At 37.1% G+C, this 25,534-nt stretch overlaps 2 protein-coding genes across 3 annotated transcripts; both read right to left on the bottom strand.

The window, feature by feature from the left end:
• Window positions 1-3,917: 3,917 nt before the first annotated feature.
• Window positions 3,918-5,542, bottom strand: LOC148742636 (uncharacterized). The gene is made up of 2 exons (XM_088757876.1): window positions 5,502-5,542; window positions 3,918-4,479 (listed from the first exon to the last, which is right to left on the bottom strand). The coding sequence occupies exons 1-2, from the start codon at window positions 5,539-5,541 to the stop codon at window positions 4,124-4,126; spliced, it is 396 nt and encodes a 131-aa protein (XP_088614002.1). The 5' UTR covers window position 5,542; the 3' UTR covers window positions 3,918-4,123.
• A 5,469-nt stretch (window positions 5,543-11,011) lies between these two features.
• LOC148742635 (uncharacterized) lies at window positions 11,012-16,271 on the bottom strand. Of its 2 annotated transcripts, none has more exons than XM_088757926.1 (4): window positions 15,721-16,271; window positions 14,541-14,614; window positions 13,091-13,190; window positions 11,012-11,424 (listed from the first exon to the last, which is right to left on the bottom strand). In XM_088757926.1, exons 1-2 carry the CDS (start codon window positions 16,020-16,022, stop codon window positions 14,578-14,580), a joined length of 339 nt encoding a protein of 112 aa, XP_088614052.1. In that variant the 5' UTR covers window positions 16,023-16,271; the 3' UTR covers window positions 11,012-11,424; window positions 13,091-13,190; window positions 14,541-14,577. The 2 variants fall into 2 exon arrangements, with proteins under 2 accessions (XP_088614052.1, XP_088614047.1); XM_088757921.1 differs by having other exon boundaries at window positions 13,091-13,193; window positions 15,721-16,265.
• Window positions 16,272-25,534: the final 9,263 nt, after the last annotated feature.

Here is a 25,534-nt window from a genome sequence, read left to right as displayed (position 1 = left end):
GGTGTTGATTTTCTGATTCTTGACCGCTTATGACAGCGGCGTCGTCGGCGAACTGAAAATCGTAGAGAGCTTAAGCACCAGACGTTATTGAGGTCACGAACGCCTACCGGAAGTCATTAGAGGAACTATGTACATACTGCACATGTCATGACGTTCGCGTGGTCACGTCGCAGACGCCAGAACGCCACTTTTCAGGTTGAAGGTAGGACGCCACAGAAATATGCTGTTATTTTGTTTATAGGAGATAAATTATTGACTCAAAACCATAAAAAGCTCTTCTGCTTTTCATTAAGTGATTAAAAAACGTTTTCGTAGCGCGTAAAGTGGTTTTTGCTTAATCGATAGCTTAAACGGGATTCGACAATGGCAGACAATCTTCTCGCCAAGTCTGGGTGAGTTAAGTCATTTGATTTCATGTCCATTTGAATCATCAAATGCAGAACTAAGATTTTTTTAAACCTGGTTTAAGCTTATCACAAATTACTTTGAGCGATAATTTAGAATTAAGACACTTAAGCTATATTTAGATACAATAACAAAGTGCAAAATGAGATAGATGATTGTCTTTCTGCATCGGTTGTGTTTTGTAACTGCACATTGTATATCGTTTGCATGCCTGCTAGGTTTTAAGCAACCGACCACAAACATAAGAATAACAAATCTCGCTGTGCGGGTTAACGAATTTAGAAAAAGAGAAATGGTCCTCTAGGCATCCATATCATGCACTGAAAACTTCATGCTCGCTCGTTTGTTTCTTGACCGCTTATGACAACGGCGTCGTCGGCGAGCTGAAACTAGTCAATGGGATTTAAGAACTCGAGGGAAAAGCCAAACTGGCGGTATTTTTCAGATGTAATATGCTGTAGAAACGTGTTAAAACACAATTTAAAGAGAAGTGGGCTAAGGCAATCACCTTGGAGTACACCACGACCGACGGATAGAAACGGAGTGCGAAATTCATTTGTTAGAATAGAGGTTCAATGTGAAGTTCGTGTAAAGACTTTTCACTAGTGATTTAATATGATCGGGAATGTGGTGGTAGTCAAGAGCGGTTTGGATCAAGTTGTGATGAACTTCACCAAAAGCGCTTTCAAGATCCAAAAGAGTAATGACGAGTGAACGCTTTTTGGCACGAGCTTGTTAATGATATCAGCAGTATGCTCAAAATTTCCAGAAAGACCTTTTTGAATTTCCTGTTCAATGTAGTTGTTAGCGGCGAGGAAGTTGAAAATGGCATTACGAAGACACGAGGTCAAAACCTTTAAAGGCACAGATTGTAAAGTAATGGGACGAAAGTCAGCAGGGTCATTGGTGTCTTCCTTTTTATTGATAAGGATTGTGCAGGCTCGCTTCCATTCGCTTGGGACGGAGCCAGTAGACCAAGCTGTGCGTATGATTTCAGATAAGTAAGTGCGAAGAAAAGGACATCGTTTGAAACAAACTATTGACAGTTGATCTAGGGGACAAGGAGAACCAGAGGCCTTCATTTTTGTTACAATATGTTATCAATAGCTCGTTATTTCAAAAGTCACCTGACCCTTGATTGTGATACAATGACCGCATGATTCTTCAGTGAGTGTATTGAGATCCTCACTTCATTCTTTAGACGTGCTTGATCACGACAATCTAAACGTCTCCTACGTCTCCCGATAGTAGACAAACAGCACGTGTTACAATTTTTTTTATCACATTTGAGATCTGTTGATATGTTGGAGGTTCAAGGTTAAACGGAATTACAGGTTCTGATAAAGTAGGTATCCAGCTTGGAAGGTTGAAAACTTTAGTCGCATTTACTGACGAAAGAGTTCTTGTAAAGTAATCAAAGCACTCGTTCATGGAAAACGAAGGGAAGAATTCGTCTTTTTTGCTAAAGATCGTTTTGACATTTACCCAGAAATTTTTGGAGATGGAATGATCATGATTCATCAGGTCAGTGTTGAGTTGACGTGACGTGTTGTCTCGCAGTTTGTCACGCAATAAGTGAGATACGTATTTCATTTCTGTGATGTCGGCGTTCGCTTCAAGATTTTAAGGGATTTCTTAAGATCATTTTTAGATTTTCCTTCGTATTTCATTATCAGGTTTTCAATATGCGCTTGTGCAACTTGATCAAAATTATCAGAAAAGTAGTCATAAACAGTGTCGTTCAGAAGTTCAACACTTGAGTTGAGATTCTGAACAGTGATTGGAGGATTCAGAGACAATTTGGATTTAAAATATTCGTTTGCCATTAACCATTGTTCCTCAGATTTAGGTAGATTTACTCCCTTTTTAATATTAAGAAAGCAATGATCTTGAGGTTGAGGGGATGGCACACTAGAGGCCATGGAAGGAACACCTACATCGTCAGATTCTTGATCGGTAAGTGTGGCATTATCGAGGTCAGCATGAAGTTGATAATTTAAATCCAAAACAACTCTACAACTCCTTTGATGCATCTTCAATCCTCTGTTACCCTTGCAAACTCTACCACTGCAGCACTTCACGAGACAAATACGAGGGGAAGGATCTGCAGCGACTGACTCCTTCGCATCTTCATCCATTCCAGTAGAAGGACGCTCTGCTTGAGTAATTCTATGTTTACAGCGCCACGCATGGCGGCCGAGCGAGACAAAATCCTTGCCGCAGAACGTACAGACCACACCAGCGAGTAAAACGAACAAAAACCGTGAACAAAAAATAGCCTCGAACAATATAAAGGAGCTCCCCATTGATTAATTCAAAGAAGAATTCAATCCAAGCACAAAATGACGTTTAAACCGAGGACATGTTCAAAGCGTGTCCGCTTTGCTCAATGATAATAATAATAATGATAACAATAATAATAATAATAATAATAACAGTAATAATAATAATAATAGTAATAATAATAATTTAATATTTATATTGCGCAAACTAACATGTGGATATGATCAAATGCGCATCACAACCCTTTTCGGCGGACTTTAGCCGGACTGCACCGCAGTTTACTAACAATCGAAGGAAACTTATTTGAAGATGCCCCCTCCCCCCCAATTCCCAGTAAACAGGCCAGACCACATCACTGTAATCACGTGAGTAGGTCCCCTTCTTAACGTCCCCTGCCTAACCAAATTAACTAATTAATAGATGCAGGAGACGGGACCTACGGTTTATTCGTCCTTATCCGAGAAGACTAGAATGTCTACCCATTTCCTGATATTACAGAAAGGTAGCGCATTCTCCTCAGTTATTTTAAGACCTTGAGTGTTGGTCCGGCCGGGGCTTGAACCATCGACCTCGACCTCCCGCACAACAGTCCAGCGCTCTAAACAACTGAGCAAACCGGGAGGCGGTTCATCTTCCCAAAACCGAGAACCGGTGTCTAAAGTTAAACTCGGTGTCTAAAGTTAAGTACATCTACGGAAAATTGTTACTAGGGTAACATCATAATCTGTTCTAACGAAAATAGGCGCCCAAACACTATTTTTTATCTCAGGCTAGAAGCCAGATTAAAGTTTTCAAATTTGCGGAGTTGAAGACCTGCGCATAAAAAATCCTCGCAGAATTCAGTCACGCGAAATTAAGTCCCCCATAGAAAATCCACAACACAGAAAAAAATGATTGATAATGGTAATTGAACTGAGTGGAGTGCAATTTGGGCTGAAGTCATACGCGTGATTTCAAAATCGAACGAGCGCGCAGCGCGAGTTCAATTTGAAATCACAAGTATGATTTCAGACCAAAATTCCACGACACGAGGTTCAATTACCACTTTACTACATCAATTTTGAAATCGCCCAAATACAGGACTTGGTCAATTCAAATATTCTACTGATGCAGTTCTGAGCCGGTTTTTAAATAAAAAGCGGAACCAGAAACGCTTTTACATCTTATTTTGTATACAGACAGAAAGACTTTGAGGTCATTTGTCAAAAATTCAGTCAACCGTAAAATGATGCGATTTAAAGCAAAAAATGGTGCAATTTGTGAATAAATCGCACCAATTAGAGCCAATCAGATTACAGGGATCACCAGTGATTTCACAATGGATGTAATAAACTTGTAATAGCAACAACATACATACAGGATATTTACCAACAAATACACAAATTATGAACTATTCTTACTGGCAGGAATTATACCAATAAGAAAATGAAAAAATTTAAGCCTGAAAAATCTTACCTCTTTCATTCCTTGCTTTTCCCTCATACTTTGAGTCAGGTAGAAACCGGTATCCATGCTGAGTTGAAAATCTTAACCACATGTTATGTCCACTGGATCGCAGGGTAAAATCAGAATTGAATATTCCACAAAATACACCCAGTAGATTGGCAGACTGATTATAACCATCACGGACCTCAAGATACTCCTCATCAGCACAAGGTGCTCCAGACAACGAGGGCTTCCAGACGCGAAATCTTATTTCCACATATTGTCCTTTCTCCACTTGAAGGACCTGAGTTGTATCAAAGTCTCGTATCGTATATTGCCTGGAGTAAACTTCTGTGATTATCGCAGCTATTATAAAGAAAATAATTTCATAGAGTAATAAGTGAATACCCTTTGTACAATAAGTTGGCCAATGGTTGTTTATCTCGTTCTCAAGTCTCTGTTATCGTGTACGTAAAAGATAATGTAAACTATTCATAAACTTTCAGATTAGCTTCATGAAGAAATTTTCCCAGTACTTTTCTTGTGCACCTGTAATATGAGAGGAATTTATTTTTTACAAACCAGTGTCTGAGCAAGTCAAACTCCGACGTCATTAATTAACAATCGACTCATGCTGCGCCATTTGATTCAAACGATGTCACTGATGATCTATGAGGTAAGCATGGATTTCACAAATGATATTCACAAAAATACGATATTCTTGTTTGGAACTGTCTTAAATGCCGCTGGTAAGGTTTGAATAACTTCCTTCTTCAAAAAAGTTGTACTGCCAGCCTGCAATGCTTATCTAAATTGTGGTTAAAATTTGCGCGGAATTACCCTTAGTGGCCGAAAAATCTTCGGCCCTTTGTATCATGTGTATTTTTCCTAAATATAGCTGATATACTTGGCCTAACATTTATCACTAATGGCTGATTTATGAAGAATATAAACTCCTCAAAATTATAAAATACAATATCATTACTTTATTCGTATTAATTAATAGAAGGAACTGCTAAAAAGGCATCGAGCCTGTATAAAAAAAGAAGAAGAAAAAAACAAACAAACAAAACTAAACAAAAAAACAGAAAAAGTCAACATATACAATTAGAGCCGATGAATCTCACAGATTTTTTCCCTCAGCTATTCTGCTTATAGATAATAAGGCTTATTCCCTTGGTTCTGCCCATAAGTTTACGCGAATATGCCAACAAAATACTCACCTCAAACAATGCCTATTAGTTGTTATCCTACCGGTAGAATTAATCCAAGCTTACCCTCGGCAAATCACACTTACGTTTGTTCTGATACCCAAACTACAATCATTCGCCTCATACTCGCTCGTTAAAACTACACATGTCTTCTACCAACAAGCGTAACCGACTTACCAAAAACAAAAGTGAAAGTCCACATGCTGTTGATGGACATCTTTCTTGGAAAAAGAAAACAAATGAGTATTAAAATTGAAAGCTATCTAATCTGCATGACTCTCCTCGGCACCTCAGTACATCTATACGTTGTCTATGTTGCGGTTCAGGGTCACCCCGGCTTCAATCTTACTTTCTTCGTCTCGTAATTGAACCAGGACATTTATGCCTTAACGACAAAGCGTTCCTTTGGCCACTATGGCTACAGTAGGCTGATGATGTTTACGCTATTTTGCCCATCGAAGCACCCAAACACCCTTCGACAGACGTTTGAATGGATAAGCGAAATAATTTCTACCTTACACTATTTCAGGAGTGTTTTAGCTGCTTATATCACATGTTCAAAATGACGCTAGCCCTGTGTAGGTTGGTTGATACTCCTGCAATAAAAATTGTTCACTTTCTGAATTTTTAATGCTCTTTCTAAACATCGTTTGTAATTAAAGACTTTTAGCAACATCCGGCACATTTTCATGGTCTACTATTTTACCACTGTTTTGACGCTCACGGTGATAGAAGAAAATGTTCAGTCACACCCATCTCAATTCTAGAAGTATTCTATGTAGCTTTTTTTTGTAATTAAGTTCCTTTGGAGGCTGAGTAATAATTTAAACAGAAAAATTGCAAACTCGTTGTCGTCACAATTTTTCATAGAGGTCAATTGCTCAGGAAACGACGCACAACGTTTCGTTCTTCTACCCTAGGTTTTTCCTCTTATTTTTCTCCGGCAGTACAGCAAAAACTCTACTTGACTCATTTTCAATAACAGAGTTATAACAAAAGAAAACTACAAGATTACCTGAATGGGGATTGTTTCCTTTCTCTGCTAAAGTGTTTTTATGCCACAGTCGCTTTTAATGACAGAACAAATATTTTATTCGTGTATACATCAATAAAACCCTAACAGATGTTTCAAGCCGGTGGGGTTATACGTAAGCTACCAACATAGAGGCTCGACATATATTTATCTCACATAGCTCCTGAAGAGGAGTTTTTCAGCGTGTTTAATCATGCTAAACTGGAAAAAAAATAAGAGAAAAACAATGCTCACACTAGCTAGTTATGGCTAAAAAATGGCGTGAGTAATTTTTCAGAGCTGGGGGAATATCCACCTCAAAATGAAGTGAGCCTCTAGCCTTTCTAATCATATTACCTTTCTTTTACGAGTTTTCAGACGTGTCTTCAGCTTTTATAATCAGCTTTCCAAATGCCCTACTTTTATTTTGGAAAGGAAGTTTTAACACACGCCGATACTTCCTCCTACTCTGTACATCGAAAGTGACATACCTTCAACTTCGTAAACAGTAAATCGATTTTAAGATTCAGTGTCTAAAGTTAAGTGCATTTGCTGAAAATTGTTATATGGGTAACATATCTTAATCAGTATTAAAGAAAATAAACACCTAAGCACCATTTGTTATTTATAATCTGGACTACCTTATTCGTACTTAATTTTGGGGATCTTTATTTTTGCGATTGCAAATAAATCACTAAAGTAAAGACCCACGCATGAATAAATCCTCGCAGAATATAAACAAGCGATATCTAATCCTCTTTGGAGAATTCAAATCGCAGAAAAAAAGATTATCAAAATTTGAAAAAACAACATATACAAGATATGTGTCAACAAATACACAAATGGCTAATTGCTCTTACGGGTAACCTCTATTCATGTTCTATCTTCTGTTGTCAAATGAGGTTAATTTGCAAAGATTTGGCTTATGGAACAGAGAATCCAGTAATCATCTTCATTAAATGTTAAGACATTTTGCAAAATATTTGCCTATTGAAAAAGCGATAATAAAACGCTGCGAAGTATTGTCTCGCCAAAATCGCGAAATTAGGTACCCGAGAAATTGTAAAAAAAAAGTACTCGCGAAATCAAGTAAGATAAAGATCGTTGGGTATGTTTACAATGTTTCTTTTTGCCCGAAAATTGTGGGAAACCATGATCGAGCTGAAGACATCACTGAAATATTTTAATTTACTTTCTCTCCTACCAAAGAACCTAACGCTAAACATATTATTGTTCGCCTAACTTTTTCATGATTGTTTAGCTAACGGGACGTTTCATATGGATATCAGGCTTGTTGACGAGTTTAAGTAATTGAACATGGACCTATAGCTTACGTATGCACGCACGTGTGTGTTTAAGTGAACGCAAGGGAAATGAATGGGAAATTTTAGGGGAAATGCTTGTCTCAGTTGGGGTTGTCCTGGTTTTAGTGGCATCAAGGCTTTCGGCGCAGTCGTTTACCTCCTATACAGTAGAAATATTTGGTAAACTGTGAATCTTGCCCAGAATAGTACAGTGCTGGGGCAAATCCAGGGGTGGTTCGGGTGGTTGAGTCGAACCCCCTAAATTTTCCCTCAAAATTTTCCCTCAAAAATCATGTTTCCAAAGACCTGATTTTCAAAATCTCCCGAACCCCCCTGGACTTAATCCTGGATCCGCCCCTGAATGGGAGACCATTTCAGTCACGAAAGAACAGATATACTACAAAGTCACAACTGAAGAAAGCGAGAGAAGCTCGGCCATAAGCATAAGCAGCCTAGACTTGTAAATTATAATCAGAACTCTTCGAGCAGAACCAAATTGTCTAACAGACATCAACATATATAAAAAGCCCACACAGATGTTTATAGCTGGTATTTGATCTTTGCGCAAGCAATTGATAAACGTAAAGTCTGTTTTATTTTTAGTTCATTTGAGAGAGCCAAAGTGTCTTTTTTTATCGAGAGGCACAAGTAGCCTTAAAACAATTTAACAGGTAAGTTGAATATGTAACTGTTTTGATGAAGACAAACTAAAATAAAGTTCAGCCTGTTTTCGTTGCTAGCCACAAGAGTCCTTATTTCCACCCAGCATAATCTTAAAAATTAATCTAGCTCTCGAATATATTATTTTTGGTTATTGAAAGTTTTAAAATTTTTCATGGCAAGACATTTCGCAGTTCAGTTTGCTATCAATGTAATACTCCTAATTTATAAGTGCTATCAAAAGGTCGTTATCTCTCGAATTAAATATTCAAAACTGTAGTAAACTGAATAGTCAATCATACTTTTACCTCCACGTGTTTTGTGAGTATTTAAATACCAAAGGATTTTGCGATCATAATTAGATTTTTGGGAAGAACTTGTCAAAATGTCAATGGAGCATTTGTTTTGCATAATACACATGTTTTACATATTTTTGTAAAAGTATAAATAGATACGTCCCTCGCTTCAAAAGTCAGAAGAGAAGGCACAGAATTGTAAGTAGTGTAGTGATTTTCTTGTAACTTTTGTGACTCCTGTAGTTAGTTGTATCTGTAAAATATTGTAATGTATATATTTTCTTTCCGTTGTAGTTTGACAAAAACTTAAAACGTAATTAAACTCAGTGTTTGTTTAAAAATCTGCTTCGTGGACGTCTCTTCCGAAAAGATAAACATATACCCAATTCAGCATTTCATTTTCCTCAATGGTTTATTCTTTTCAATTTCTCAGACCAAAAAGAAAAAAAACAGCTGAAAACCTTTTTTCTGTACGATAAACAATTAATTCTCATACAGTAGCTAATACATAGCCAGCAAAACCGGCGTGTTGTTTTACGTTTTCAGGCGAGAGGAGACGATCGCGAGGCGGGCACGAAGTGTGAGTCGCCGAGCGTGAAAGGGGAGGAGCGCGAAAAAATTCACGCCTGTACTGATCACGCTATTATTCAAGCTCTTACGCCCCCAGACACACCTCCTCTCACTAAGCAATCACAGCACACAAAAATGGGGGATGGCTTTTTTTGCAGGCCGCACCTGGGGCCAATATGAGAACGACCACCAGTGAGATCGTCCCACGGTTCAACAATGACTAAGATGCAGGATATAGACGACAAATCATGGTAAAACTCCCACGAAGACATATACCACCCGCTCAACTTAAGGAAAATACTTGTAGATTCTAATCTGTATCGAGTTGATCTGAATGAATGGGACGCATGTCATCTTAGGCCTGCATGAGGTCTCCCTGACAGTAACGCCACCACCCATTTGTACGGTACTCTTGGTTGTGTAGAGGTATTTTAAAGTAAAGTGCCTTGGCCAAGAGTATTACACATGACCTGGCCTTGACACAAAACCTTTCAGATAAACCAGAGCACAGCCCACCAATATTAACTCCATGTTGCTGTATCTCCCTCGTGGTGAACACTGCTACAGAAATGTATCTGTATTTTAAAGTTGATTGCGAAAAAGATAGGGACGAGTGTGGTCGCGGTGTACCGTGGAAAACTCTTGCCTAACAAATGTTTCGCATGTTAAGGAAAAATGTGGGATCCCATAACTAAGGTTTACCAAGGCAGCCCTACTAATTACGTGGGCATTTATTAAGTAACAAATGATATCCTTGCCATGAAACATTTGTAATCCCCTAATTTGGTTTTAAGTTCAAAATGATTTCTATCAACATCAGTCAGTGAACTTGTACGATCTTCTATAGTTTTGACGTAGGCCATATGTCGCTAGAGCTTATTTTCTCCCTCTTCGCTTTCCTAGTCTACGTGTGGTAAGATTTAACAGATGGTTTTTCAGCTTTTAAGGTAATATAATCTCCGAAAAGCGGTTGGCTAAGGTGGAATTTCACTATGTAAGCTCCTGCAACTCCCCGCCAGTTTTCTAACAAGAGCCGAGTTTTGTGTCGTGAATTAGGCAACTTTAGTGACCTGCTCGGTCAACGATGGTCTGTTGAGAAACACTCGAAGTAATAAGGTGACTGAAATGCATCTTGTTATATTGTTTACAGGTGCTGAACGTGGTTCGCTCAAAGAAAACATTTACCAAGCCCTTGATATTTTCGGCGGGAAAATTAGTGACGGCAGGGACTGCCAAGTAAACATTTCTATGAACTGCTGCTGCCCAACTAACCGCGGAGTATGCAAGGTCTTCTTCCCAAAAATAGATGTTCTTGATTGGCTGCATTTCTATGCCAGGACGAAATATTACAAATAGGTGATGATTCACGGATGTGATTTGAATCCAAATGACTGAGACAGATCTCTTAGTTGAAATTCCGTTTAAAAAGGGTGAGAAACTGAAGGGTTGAAACTTAGCACGCACTGCGCACCTGTAACACCATCCCATCTCCCTTCCCCTGGCCCATTCTCATCCTGGTTTTTCATATTCAGATGTGTTTCTCTTCCTTATTTCGCGAAAAAAATTGCTTAGTTTTGGTTGTTTATTTGATTTCAAAGCTTTTTAAACTTTCACCGGGATAAAATGACTTTTCTTGACAATTATATCTTAATGTACGATGTAACATCACAGCCCCTGAGCTGACATTATTACGTATGTACCGTAATCAGAGCCGTTAAAGCCGAAGTGATTCTGCAGATATTAATAGACCACATGTACTTTTAAAACCAGTTAAAGTGATGATGTTGACGAATACAGTTTGACTGATTCAGAAAGACAGAGATTTAGAAAGCCAAAAACACAACGGCAGGTTCACTCGATTTATTTATATGTGTCTCCTATAACAAAACCACCACAACTCGCCAATTCACAATTCAAATTGTATTTTTAGCTGTGCAGGAACAATGTCTGCCAGAGAGGGCATTAAATTGTTTTTCTTCCGTCCATGAAGACCTAGCTGATCACGCGGTACGCTCCATCTTTAGCTTTTTCGTTTACTGAAAGGCGACGTCATCAGCCTCCGTGTGATGGAACGAGGCGTCTTCCACAGGAAGCAAAAAGCTGGAACGTCTTAAGAGTTATTTTTATCAGTTTTACAGACGATTCTCCCTTCAATGGACATATGGAGAAATATGGCATGTTACCCTTCCACGGGCCGCCTCGGCCGCTTTTAAGGTTTTCAAAACAGCTTGCATCCATTTTACGAGCATTGAATCCGGCTGTAGGGGATAAGAAAGACGTAAATACATTGTAAGATTAAGACAAAACAAAACAATACAAAAAACTACAAGTTAAATGAATAATATAACCTTCCCAGTATGAAAACGAACACAAATGATGCCTTTCTGGCCTCGTTCTCCAGTACAAAATTCAAAATAATACACTATCTCAAGCGAGGCCAGAAAGGCTAGTTTAAATTTAAACAAAAGAATATTAATCCGGCAGCCATTTATGAAAGTGGTCAATAAGTAAAAATAACATGGCCTTGGTGCGAAATTAAAAGAAACCACACAAACTACACGTCACACACAAAACTGTAAACTTTTCAAGAGACCCCAGGGCTCTGGGTGAATCTGAAGTGATTATTCAAGAAGCCTGACTGTCAATGAACCCTTTACAATCCAGCATTAGTATTCATGATATTCTCCACACTGTTCTCTCTGCATTTCCTATGATACTGACAAGAAGAATTTGTTTGCCAATCAGGAGCTTGTTGAATTGGTGATTAGAATTTCCTTGATTCTCATTGGAGCTTTACTTTTGATTTTAGGGTGATACTGTGAGGAGAAATTAGAACCTAGTCCCCCTCAGGGGTTTAACGGTCAAAACAATTTAGAGAGGCTTCTTCATTTTCACATTTAGAAAATGAAGGAAAAAGTCATATAATAATAATCAGACTGCTTGGAAGGTGTAAGTAAGCTCAAATGAAGCATTTTATAGGAAGGATCATTTTTTGGTCAGGTTGACCAAGGACGAGAATAAAGAGAAAAGTATTGTCAGCGATAAACACAGATAATGTCATCATTAGTAAACTTGGAAAGAAATTAGTGGAGGACCCAATTTTGTTAATTAATTCAGTTGCAGCTGAAGCATACATGTGAGTCAGTAAGTTAGTTATTAAACACCTGTCATGGTTTTTTCAATTGTTTTCCACTGCTACAATTTATATGAGCACGATCCTTCGCAGTAAAGCACTATTTAAGCAATAGTGAAAATCAGACCTGAAAAAAATTTCAGGCCTGTACGGGATTCGAACCACTGACCTCTGCGATACTAGTGCAGCGCTCTACCAATTGAGCTAACAAGCCAACTGGGAGCAGGCCATCAAATTAATTCGACATAAACCCGTAGATGATAAATCAAGCAACAACAAACAAACATATGAAACATATGTGCTTTACTGCGAAGGATCGTGCTCATATACGTCTCATAACCGCAGTTCACACATATGTTTCATATGTTTGTTGTTGTTTGATTTATCATCTACGGGTTTATGTCGAATTAATTTGATGGCCTGCTCCCAGTTGGCTTGTTAGCTCAATTGGTAGAGCGCTGCACTAGTATCGCAGAGGTCAGTGGTTCGAATCCCGTACAGGCCTGAAATTTTTTTCAGGTCTGATTTTCACTATTGCTTAAATAGTGCTTTACTGCGAAGGATCGTGCTCATATACGTCTCATAACCGCAGTTCACACATATGTTTCATATGTTTGTTGTTGACTGCTACAATTGAAAATCATTTCTTCAGCTGACTACTTGCATACTCTTTCAACACCATTTCAGCAAGAGTCATTCAAGGCTTGATGTTCATGACCATGTTAAGGATTTCCACAATTTTCAAAGGAAATTAATTAAATAAATGATCTTTTCTGAGATGTTAAACTTACCTAAACCCTTTTGAAATGGTTCCAAAGGTTGATCTTGAAAGAAATCACAGACAAGCACCACCAAATCATCTATTATTCACTAACTGATAAACTGTGTCATCTACTAATAAAAAAAAAAACAAAAAAACAAAAGAAAACAAATGAACAAACCAAACAGAAAGAAAAAAAATGCTTGAGTGAAAGCAATTCAATTTATAACATAACCAAAGTAAAGCACGCGCTCTGATTGGTCAATTTAGCGTCCCCCATTTGCCCATGGGTGTACGCTGCTGATGTGAGCAAATGCAAAGACTATTTTTCCGTGCGCGCTTGTTTTTTTCTGGTCACATACGATTTGTTAAACAAAAGGGAACTCTTTAACTACAATGTGTTAATGTTATGTTATAAAACAAATGGTAAACACCACAGTGTACACTATTGAGTTATGGATGCACTTGGGAGGTTTGCTAAGCACTCAAGAAGCTAGAGTCGCTCGAGGCGATCGCCTCGAGCGACTCTTACGCTTCTTTTATGCTTAGCAACCTCCTGCGTGCATCCATAACTCAACAGTGTATGCTGTGGTTTTTACCATTTGTTAATTTTCAGATCCTTTTCAGCAAATGGTGACATTAACAAGTTGTTCAGTTATTATGGAAGCCATAATTTTAATGAAATAGATTTCATTTGACATGCAGATGAAATTCAACCCAAGAAATGATCCTCACAAGTAAAGTGCAATTTATTTTAAAACAATTGCAGAAAATAAACCAGAAACATTCATGCTTTGAAAAGATTTGAACCCCTGCCTCCATGATACTAGTTGGGCAGTCTACTACCAACTGTCAGCTACAAAGCCACATGTTGATAGGTAAAATTTAGAGGCAAATCTGATCATAGTATTTAATAAATAACTCAATTTGTGCTGCAGATGAAAATCAAGCAATGCACCAACACATACTGAAAAATGTAACAGCCCTTGCAAACTGAATTTCCAGTTTTCTGGGAATTCCAGGGAGTTCTAAAAAATTCCCATCAATGTAAATAAGCTCTGATTTGAAAAGCTTGGAATGACTGGGAATTTCTGGGAAAGCAAGGTTCCAGTTCTGTGAGGACTTGAAATTCCTATGAATTACAAGGTATTCTCAGCTATTCAAACTACTTATAAGTTGAGAAGGGTGGAATTCTTGGGAATTTCTGCATCCAAATAATTCCAAGAAATTCTCAATACTGGGAACCTGAAGGTTTTAGGACAAGAAGTAATTTTGGAGGCTTAAAACTTTGGTTCAATAAAAGGTATACCTTAACATACCAAGAGATATATTACATACTTATATGTATATGTCTATCATCAAATTTATTTTTCAAACAAAGTCTGCAAATCTTAACATTAATAAGCATTTTTTCATGAAGCAGCCGTCGATTAAATTGTCCATTAATCCAATGTACTCGTATCACAGATTTGCTTTCTAACCTTCAAGGCCTCGTGGATTCCATGATCATAAAAGTTCCTATTGTGATGCAAAATGTCTCATCTCCACAGATGTGCTAAAATCATAAAACATAAACATAATCATAAACAGAGGAACACTTCAGAATGTGCACATCCATTTATGATAATAATAATAATAATTTAATATTTATATTGCACAAATTAACATGTGGATATGATCAAATGCGCATCACAACACTTTTCGGGGGACTTTGGCCGGACTGCATCAGCAGTTTACAAACAATCGAAGGAAACTTATTTGAAGATGCCCCCTCCCCCCAATTCCCAGTAAACAGGCCAGACCACATCACAGCAATCTCGTGAGTGGGTTCTTTAACAACCCCTGCCTAACCAAATTAACTAATTACTAGATCCAGCAGATGGGACCTACGGTTTATTCGTCCTTATCCAAGAAGACTAGAATGTCTATCCATTTCTTCATATTATAGAAAGGTAGCGCATTCTCCTCAGTTATTTTAAGACCTCGAGTCTTGGTACGGCCGGGGCTCGAACCATCGACCTCGACCTCCTGCACAACAGTCCAGCGCTCTAACCAATTGAGCTAACCGGGAGGCGGTTAGCTCAACCGGAGAGCACTGACTACTCTCTATGAAGGTAAGACAATTTTCTTTTATTTATTTCACACAACTTTACATTTACGGAGCTCAAAAGCAAGTCCAACTAAACCACTATACAAACTCTTGAATAATCCACTGTGAAAGAGCCTGTGGCAGAGTTTGGGCCACCTATGCCTTCTCTTGTACAAATGTTTCTTCGTTATGAGACGCACTTGACTCTTTTGGCACCACTGCTGGTTCAGTGGAAACGAAAGACTACGGAATCGAGATGGCTGTGTTGGAACATGTTGCGATCAAACTTTGTTTATTTGGGTACTGGTACACTGTGATCATCTAGGTATCTCTTATACTATCTGAGGCTATCCTAGCCAGTGTATCAATTACTGAATTGTATATATTGTGTTTTAATGTATTTATCTTATTCTCCATAACTATTTCATTTTATTTATTTATCTATTTTCTCGTAGATAATAGCATTTTTTTTTTTGGCTATTTTAAATTCGAGATGAAATAAGGGCTTGTTGTTGTTGTTGTTGTTGTTGTTGTATTAAAAGTTGTGATTGGATTGCTATGTTGTTTCTCACCTTTTGCCGTGAACACAACTCAAGTGGGTTTCGAGTCTTTGTTTCCTCCACAACTTCTGGCCACAAATCGTGGATTTGTAGAACGTTCGATTCTTGTGAATTATTTCTACATAGAGTGAGTTCACATCGTTATTTATATCATCGTCAAACCATGGATCCAAGGTTAATCCATCGTCCAAACTCAAAGAACTGTTCAGGGAAATCAAAATGATGTTTCGGGCTTCTCTTGTGACCGCAATCGGGCAAGCCAGTGGATTTCGTTTACTAGCCAATGACAATTCCCAAAATATCCACGTGATCATGACCGTGATCCGAAACAAAGAAAATTCCGTTTGGCGCTCATCTTTGAATGTACTTTTCCTCCGTTCATAGCTCGTGCGTGAAGTTATTTCTTTTCTTAAATGTTTTGCATCTCTAAAGATGGGTTTTTAGCGTTGTTTAACGGAAAGACGAGAAAAGCGTAAGTATTGTAAATGAAAAGCAAGTCGTTGGCGCCGTGGAGTTAAAAGAAGGGACTACAGTAGACATATCATGACTACCTGGTACGGACAAACAAGGATCTAGCGGCCATTTATAAAGCCACGATTTTGAAAGTTTGTGGTGAGTACAAATTGCGATGTTCGATTCGTGATCAAAAATCGAATCGGTCACTTGCATGCTAGCTTACACTTTACAATGAAATAAATCTATCAGTAAACTAAAGGTTCCAGGGTTATTTTAGTCACGTTTGACAAGCTGTGAACCCAGCAAAAACAAACAGCTACTAAGTCTGCAGTTTAGGATTACTTCATTACAATTTATTGTTACAGTTACAACAAGATTATAATTAAAAAATAAATTATTTAGCTGCAATGAAGCCCATTACTTCCAAGAGTGTTAAGTAAAAATTGATTAGAAATCTTTGAATTTCAATTTGCAGAATCACCAAAAACAAACAGTATAACATGAAAATGCTGCTTGACAGCTTACATTTGAATGTTAACGCACAAGTGTTTTGTCCAAAGAAGTTGCAACCACATAAAATGAAGTCAAAGCCTGCCTCTGGGAGGAAAGGGTTAAATACCATTTGGATCATCATCCAAAATTAAATGATTCAAATAGACATTTTTTGATTGATAGTATTCATTGCAATAAACGTAATTCAAGTTATTGTACTTCATGCAAAAGAATCAACAGATTTTATTTACAATTTATGTCAAACCAATTTTAATGTTTTATTAGGACTATTTTAGATAAATAGCTGTAATATTAGAAAGGATAATCAGGGTTGTCATTAGAAAATGTAATAGGTGTCTGATCTAAACTGAGTAGGCGGCTGAAGTAAATTGTGCTTGCGGAGCAAGCACAGCGTGTTGCTACGCAACACGCCTCTCTAGGGGGGCCCGAGGGCATGTTCCCCTGAAAAATTTTGAAATGCGAAACTCTCTGTGGCGTACTTTCCAGCATTCTGGGGCATATTTAAGTAGCATTTTTAGCCACACATTGATGTTAAAATCAGTTCAAAAATATGTACAAACGTGGAAAGTTTCTTTCCTTAATTCCACCACTTTCTTTTTCTGATGAAACGTTGGTGTTCTCGGTCACAATTTCTAGAAGCAATAAATGAATGAAGATTCGTTTTCTTCATGAACTTCTTCCACAACGAAAATGCTTCAGCCTTCTATTCTCATAACGTTTTCTTTCATTGCGTTTTTGTCTTGTTTTGTTTTTGTTTCTGTTTTTTTTTTTTTTTTTTTGTCCATAGAATGTTTTATAAATTTGGTTCATCGTGTTGCAATTCAATTCCCCCTTTTTCGCTGTGAAAACCCCCTGGATTCAAGTTCTACTTCCGAATTTAAAATAGGCGTATGTTTTGTCTATCAAAGTATTTCCTCTTATCTCTAAACATCACAACTGATAAACATCTGGAAATCACCCGCCGAATGCAACGAGCTTTGCAAATCACGATGACATGAAACATTTGACCTTTTAAATCCATAACAAGGACTCGAAAAGGTCCATAAATTTTAAGAAAGTTAAATTGTAGGTATTTTAATTCAATTGATTTGGTGAACAATTGCTAACGTCGCGAGATCTTAAAAAAAAACAATCTGGCGGCAACTTTGACGGCCACGTATGGTTGGAACGAAATTTACAATGATCGAAGAACTTTGTCGAAATCGTAAACAAAATGACGAAATTTTCCTTCTAAATGTCTCCGTCGGATAACGTAAAACATGCTCTTTTCTGCGGGTCTAAAGCAGCAATTAATGAAAGTCTAGCTGTCCCGAACTCAAGAGAACATCTTTCTGTGATTATTTAGCGTTATAGCGGTACGTGTTTACGGCAAATTAAGGCGAATCTTCCTGCCTTTGTAATTATTTAGAGTGGAATGAACACAACTGATTCAGCAAGGTGAAATAGATCTTGATAAACTTCCTTTTCCAACGCCCTTAAAGCTCTTTTGAAAGTATGTAGTTGATCGGCAATAATTTGCCATTATATTTAAATGAGATATATCTGTGTTATTAAATGCCTCGGTGAGCTTCGTAATTATGATATTTGACAGCAATCGAAACTCTTTCTTACCTTGGTGGCCCGGCCTCGTTTTCGCTAGATTTCGTCTTCTTCGATTGACCTGAAAAGTAATCTTGAAGAGATCGCTTTCTTCGCTGGCCATCCATTTTCGATTTTCGAAGCATCAACGCACGTGTGAATTGCGATCAGTTTCGTGCTTCGCTAAGTCACGCATTTCATGTTACTCGTTAGTTAGCTGTACCACTGATAGTTTTTGTACAGTATTTCCTGTATAGGTTTTTAGGTTTTTCTGTCTTCCATAACATCAGGAGTATACAAGAGAATGATCACTAAACTAAGCTTCAGATTTACAAAAAGAAAGATTTCTTGGGAAGACAGATCTCAATATTACAAAAATTCTTTCGCTCCGACGAAGGGCTAAAGCTCGAAACGTCAGCTTTTGTAATCGTTACGGTGGCCAATTTACCATTACAACTTTGTGGATATATCCAAATTATTACAAAAATTCTGTTTCACAAAGTAGCAGGCGCAAAATGGTCTGACAGCCGGCGGATTTCCGCCGCCTACCGGCTTCTAATGACAACCCTGGATAATTTCATGAAGTTTTCAAGAAAAGACAAAGAAATCAAATACCATCCTAATATTACGACATGTTGATGTTAATATACCATAGGAAATATTTTACATGTTAAACTTAAAGCATGAAAATAAATTTAATTGATTGCTTGAATTTTATTTGGGAGCTAATGCATGTATTTATTTTATAGTAGTTGCCTCAAGGTTTTTCCTAAAATTCACAGTAATTCTTAAATATTCCTTTTCACCCCAAAATGTAACATTCACATTTGTATACATGTACTGTGCTGAAAACAATATTGTTAATAGTGCATAACAGTATAAAACTGCTGGTTAAATAGCCCAGGGCTTATACACCTTTGCAAGGGGTTTTAGGAGGGCTTATAAACAAATGGCCTTACAAACACACCTGTAATGTAGATATCTGATGGGGCTTAAATTAACCGGAACAGAAAGATAAATTTGAAACAAGCTATGGCAGCTCTAATCATAATATGTTTTTGCAGCTTAGATTATTGCCTCATTCCAGATACACTTCAGGACTTGATTAAAAATATAGACATCATTGCAGTCATTAAAATGGACCACTGGGCAATTGTACTTCATTTGCAAGAGTTTGAGGACACTAGAAAAAGGGCCAGGTTTCTAAAAAATGAACACATCATTTTTGTTAGATGAAAAGTTTATTCAATTTATGAAAACGAATCTGGAGGTATGAAAAGAAGAAGGAAAAGGATCCTCAGACAAAAGAGTCGCTTGGGATTGGATTAAATATAAGGTTTGCTTTTTTGGATGCAATACTTAAAAGAGCTTACTAGACCTGAGTGAGATAAAGAGAAAAGTCTACACAAGAATTAACTCCAAGTCACTCAGATACAATTTCAATAAAATCCTTGCAAAGAATTTAAAAGTATTCTGGATAAAATAAATATAAAACTGAGTTAGAAAAATTTTACAAAGAAAAAGCTAATGGATTAATTGTAAGTTTTAAAGGTGAGATGGCATGAACATGGGGAAAAAAGTACAAAGTATTTTAAAGTCTGGAGAAAAGAAACCAATTACAAGGAAATCTATTAGGGAACTTTGTCTAAACAGAGTTCTAACTATCAACTATGAAAAAAAATAGGCTCATCTTTGAATTATTTTAAACATCTGTATTAATAGTATTAACAGTGAGGAGCAGCATGATTAGTTGGATCACTTTCTTGGTCAAGCTAGCATTCCAGAATTGTCAGAGGAAGAAACACTAAGTTGTGAAGGACAATTAACTACTTGAAGAATGTGCCAAAACACTGGATACTTTTAGAAATGGAAAGACAGTATATGTACAAAATTTTACAAATTATTTTTTGGAGCTCTGTAGGTGAGCTCATGACTGATGCCTTTAATTGCTCTTTTGACTCAGGAGAAATGTAAAATTCAGAAAAACAGGCAACTATCGCATTTATTTATAAAACAGGTAAAGATCAAATGTATTTGGAAAACTGGAGGCTGACTTCATTAGTCAATGCTGACTCCAGGCTTGCTTCTAAGGTCATCACCAACAGAATCAAAAAAGTCCTTCCTTGAATAATCCATCATAATCAAGTTGTGACTGGTGCACTATCCCCTCATGGGTACCCCAGGGGTCCATCTTGGGTCCCTTGTTTATTGTGATATTTATTCATGATCTGCCCCATGCTATTTCTTCTGGGAGTATGGTGGCACTGTATGCAGATAGCTGTTAAGCCTCAAAAGTTATCTAACGTCCATGCGATAAATGAATCATTTTAGGAAGATCTCAAACAATCTGGCTCCTGGGCTAAAACAAAAATCAAATGAGCTTTAATACAAAGAGATGTAGGTTATTGCAGATCACTAAAAAATGATCTCCAATCTCTGCTCCTCTACTACTGGATGGTACTCCCCTTGAAGCTACTACTGAGCTCTCTGATCTTGGTTTACTAACTGATTATAAATTGGCATGGAACTCTCACATAGACAAGATCACCAGCATGGTGAATAAAGTGCTTGGTTTACTCAAAAGAAATTGCAGAGATTTGAGAGATACTTTATTTCTATGCTCATGCAGAACTCTTTATTGTGCCCTGGTTAGGCCTCAACTTGAATATGTCACCCTTCACTGCCAGAAGTATCATGACTTTGGAAAGAGTGTAACATCAGGCTACGAAGTTTACTTTAAAATGTGAAGATGACTACAATATTCGCAACTCTAAGCTTAATCTGCTGTCCTTGGAACGTAGACGATTTCTTTTTGATGTGTTATTTTTTTGTAAAGTCTTGAATGGATATGTTGACATTGAGAACTCTTCAACTGTTCAGTTTTACTCTGATACTGCTAGGTACCCTTTCAGACGGAAAGAAGGACTTTAAAGAAGAATTATGCCCGTACAAACACTTTTAACTTTAGTTTTTTTAATCGTATTGTTGATATGTGGAATTCACTCCCACTTTCAATTAGATCAGCATCTTGTATCTCAAGTTTTAACTGTGGTGTGAGGAACTTCTTGATGAATCCCAATTACACTGGTAAAATTACCAAAAACTCATGGTCACATATTTTAGAATTTTTATATCAGATTTTAATGAACTATATTTATTATAATTATTAAATTATATTTGCAAAATTAGGTGGTTTGTCTGTGGATAGGGTCTTGGACCACCCTTATGGCATTTCCTTTGTTATAAGTAATGATTTCATTTTGTTGATTGCCATTAAATTGTAATAAATAATCAGTCTGGTTTTATCAAAGGTAGATTTATTGGAGAGGTTGTTTGCTCAATTCTCAACATTATCGATCACGCTGAATTGTTTAAGATACCTGGTATTCTACTGTTTATAGATTTTGAAGAAGCCTTTGACTCTATTGAATGGGATTTTCTTTATTGATCACTAGAGGCCTTCAATTTTGGTCCAACCCTAATAAGATGAATAAAAACATTTAATAAACTCTGGAGTTGTGTTTATAATAATAGCTTATTTTCCAAGCCTCTTAAGTTAGAAAGAGGTGTAACAGGGTTGTCATTAGAAAATGTAATAGGTGTCTGATCTAAACTGAGTAGGCGGCTGAAGTAAATTGTGCTTGCGGAGCAAGCACAGCGTGTTGCTACGCAACACGCCTCTCTAGGGGGGCCCGAGGGCATGTTCCCCCGAAAAATTTTGAAATGCGAAACTCTCAGTGGCGTACTTTCCAGCATTCTGGGGCATATTTAAGTAGCATTTTTAGCCACACATTGATGTTAAAATCAGTTCAAAAATATGTACAAACGTGGAAAGTTTCTTTCCTTAATTCCACCACTTTCTTTTTCTGATGAAACGTTGGTGTTCTCGGTCACAATTTCTAGAAGCAATAAATGAATGAAGATTCGTTTTCTTCATGAACTTCTTCCACAACGAAAATGCTTCAGCCTTCTATTCTCATAACGTTTTCTTTCATTGCGTTTTTGTCTTGTTTTGTTTTTGTTTCTGTTTTTTTTTTTTTTTTTTTTTTTGTCCATAGAATCTGTTTTATAAATTTGGTTCATCGTGTTGCAATTCAATTCCCCCTTTTTCGCTGTGAAAACCCCCTGGATTCAAGTTCTACTTCCGAATTTAAAATAGGCGTATGTTTTGTCTATCAAAGTATTTCCTCTTATCTCTAAACATCACAACTGATAAACATCTGGAAATCACCCGCCGAATGCAACGAGCTTTGCAAATCACGATGACATGAAACATTTGACCTTTTAAATCCATAACAAGGACTCGAAAAGGTCCATAAATTTTAAGAAAGTTAAATTGTAGGTATTTTAATTCAATTGATTTGGTGAACAATTGCTAACGTCGCGAGATCTTAAAAAAAAACAATCTGGCGGCAACTTTGACGGCCACGTATGGTTGGAACGAAATTTACAATGATCGAAGAACTTTGTCGAAATCGTAAACAAAATGACGAAATTTTCCTTCTAAATGTCTCCGTCGGATAACGTAAAACATGCTCTTTTCTGCGGGTCTAAAGCAGCAATTAATGAAAGTCTAGCTGTCCCGAACTCAAGAGAACATCTTTCTGTGATTATTTAGCGTTATAGCGGTACGTGTTTACGGCAAATTAAGGCGAATCTTCCTGCCTTTGTAATTATTTAGAGTGGAATGAACACAACTGATTCAGCAAGGTGAAATAGATCTTGATAAACTTCCTTTTCCAACGCCCTTAAAGCTCTTTTGAAAGTATGTAGTTGATCGGCAATAATTTGCCATTATATTTAAATGAGATATATCTGTGTTATTAAATGCCTCGGTGAGCTTCGTAATTATGATATTTGACAGCAATCGAAACTCTTTCTTACCTTGGTGGCCCGGCCTCGTTTTCGCTAGATTTCGTCTTCTTCGATTGACCTGAAAAGTAATCTTGAAGAGATCGCTTTCTTCGCTGGCCATCCATTTTCGATTTTCGAAGCATCAACGCACGTGTGAATTGCGATCAGTTTCGTGCTTCGCTAAGTCACGCATTTCATGTTACTCGTTAGTTAGCTGTACCACTGATAGTTTTTGTACAGTATTTCCTGTATAGGTTTTTAGGTTTTTCTGTCTTCCATAACATCAGGAGTATACAAGAGAATGATCACTAAACTAAGCTTCAGATTTACAAAAAGAAAGATTTCTTGGGAAGACAGATCTCAATATTACAAAAATTCTTTCGCTCCGACGAAGGGCTAAAGCTCGAAACGTCAGCTTTTGTAATCGTTACGGTGGCCAATTTACCATTACAACTTTGTGGATATATCCAAATTATTACAAAAATTCTGTTTCACAAAGTAGCAGGCGCAAAATGGTCTGACAGCCGGCGGATTTCCGCCGCCTACCGGCTTCTAATGACAACCCTGGATAATTTCATGAAGTTTTCAAGAAAAGACAAAGAAATCAAATACCATCCTAATATTACGACATGTTGATGTTAATATACCATAGGAAATATTTTACATGTTAAACTTAAAGCATGAAAATAAATTTAATTGATTGCTTGAATTTTATTTGGGAGCTAATGCATGTATTTATTTTATAGTAGTTGCCTCAAGGTTTTTCCTAAAATTCACAGTAATTCTTAAATATTCCTTTTCACCCCAAAATGTAACATTCACATTTGTATACATGTACTGTGCTGAAAACAATATTGTTAATAGTGCATAACAGTATAAAACTGCTGGTTAAATAGCCCAGGGCTTATACACCTTTGCAAGGGGTTTTAGGAGGGCTTATAAACAAATGGCCTTACAAACACACCTGTAATGTAGATATCTGATGGGGCTTAAATTAACCGGAACAGAAAGATAAATTTGAAACAAGCTATGGCAGCTCTAATCATAATATGTTTTTGCAGCTTAGATTATTGCCTCATTCCAGATACACTTCAGGACTTGATTAAAAATATAGACATCATTGCAGTCATTAAAATGGACCACTGGGCAATTGTACTTCATTTGCAAGAGTTTGAGGACACTAGAAAAAGGGCCAGGTTTCTAAAAAATGAACACATCATTTTTGTTAGATGAAAAGTTTATTCAATTTATGAAAACGAATCTGGAGGTATGAAAAGAAGAAGGAAAAGGATCCTCAGACAAAAGAGTCGCTTGGGATTGGATTAAATATAAGGTTTGCTTTTTTGGATGCAATACTTAAAAGAGCTTACTAGACCTGAGTGAGATAAAGAGAAAAGTCTACACAAGAATTAACTCCAAGTCACTCAGATACAATTTCAATAAAATCCTTGCAAAGAATTTAAAAGTATTCTGGATAAAATAAATATAAAACTGAGTTAGAAAAATTTTACAAAGAAAAAGCTAATGGATTAATTGTAAGTTTTAAAGGTGAGATGGCATGAACATGGGGAAAAAAGTACAAAGTATTTTAAAGTCTGGAGAAAAGAAACCAATTACAAGGAAATCTATTAGGGAACTTTGTCTAAACAGAGTTCTAACTATCAACTATGAAAAAAAATAGGCTCATCTTTGAATTATTTTAAACATCTGTATTAATAGTATTAACAGTGAGGAGCAGCATGATTAGTTGGATCACTTTCTTGGTCAAGCTAGCATTCCAGAATTGTCAGAGGAAGAAACACTAAGTTGTGAAGGACAATTAACTACTTGAAGAATGTGCCAAAACACTGGATACTTTTAGAAATGGAAAGACAGTATATGTACAAAATTTTACAAATTATTTTTTGGAGCTCTGTAGGTGAGCTCATGACTGATGCCTTTAATTGCTCTTTTGACTCAGGAGAAATGTAAAATTCAGAAAAACAGGCAACTATCGCATTTATTTATAAAACAGGTAAAGATCAAATGTATTTGGAAAACTGGAGGCTGACTTCATTAGTCAATGCTGACTCCAGGCTTGCTTCTAAGGTCATCACCAACAGAATCAAAAAAGTCCTTCCTTGAATAATCCATCATAATCAAGTTGTGACTGGTGCACTATCCCCTCATGGGTACCCCAGGGGTCCATCTTGGGTCCCTTGTTTATTGTGATATTTATTCATGATCTGCCCCATGCTATTTCTTCTGGGAGTATGGTGGCACTGTATGCAGATAGCTGTTAAGCCTCAAAAGTTATCTAACGTCCATGCGATAAATGAATCATTTTAGGAAGATCTCAAACAATCTGGCTCCTGGGCTAAAACAAAAATCAAATGAGCTTTAATACAAAGAGATGTAGGTTATTGCAGATCACTAAAAAATGATC

Source organism: Stylophora pistillata, chromosome 1, assembly GCF_964205215.1.
Source record: "Stylophora pistillata chromosome 1, jaStyPist1.2, whole genome shotgun sequence".
NCBI classification, from domain to species: Eukaryota; Metazoa; Cnidaria; class Anthozoa; order Scleractinia; family Pocilloporidae; genus Stylophora; species Stylophora pistillata.
The sequence above is the reverse complement of the archived record's forward strand: the minus strand, read 5'-3'. Positions and strand labels throughout refer to the sequence as shown.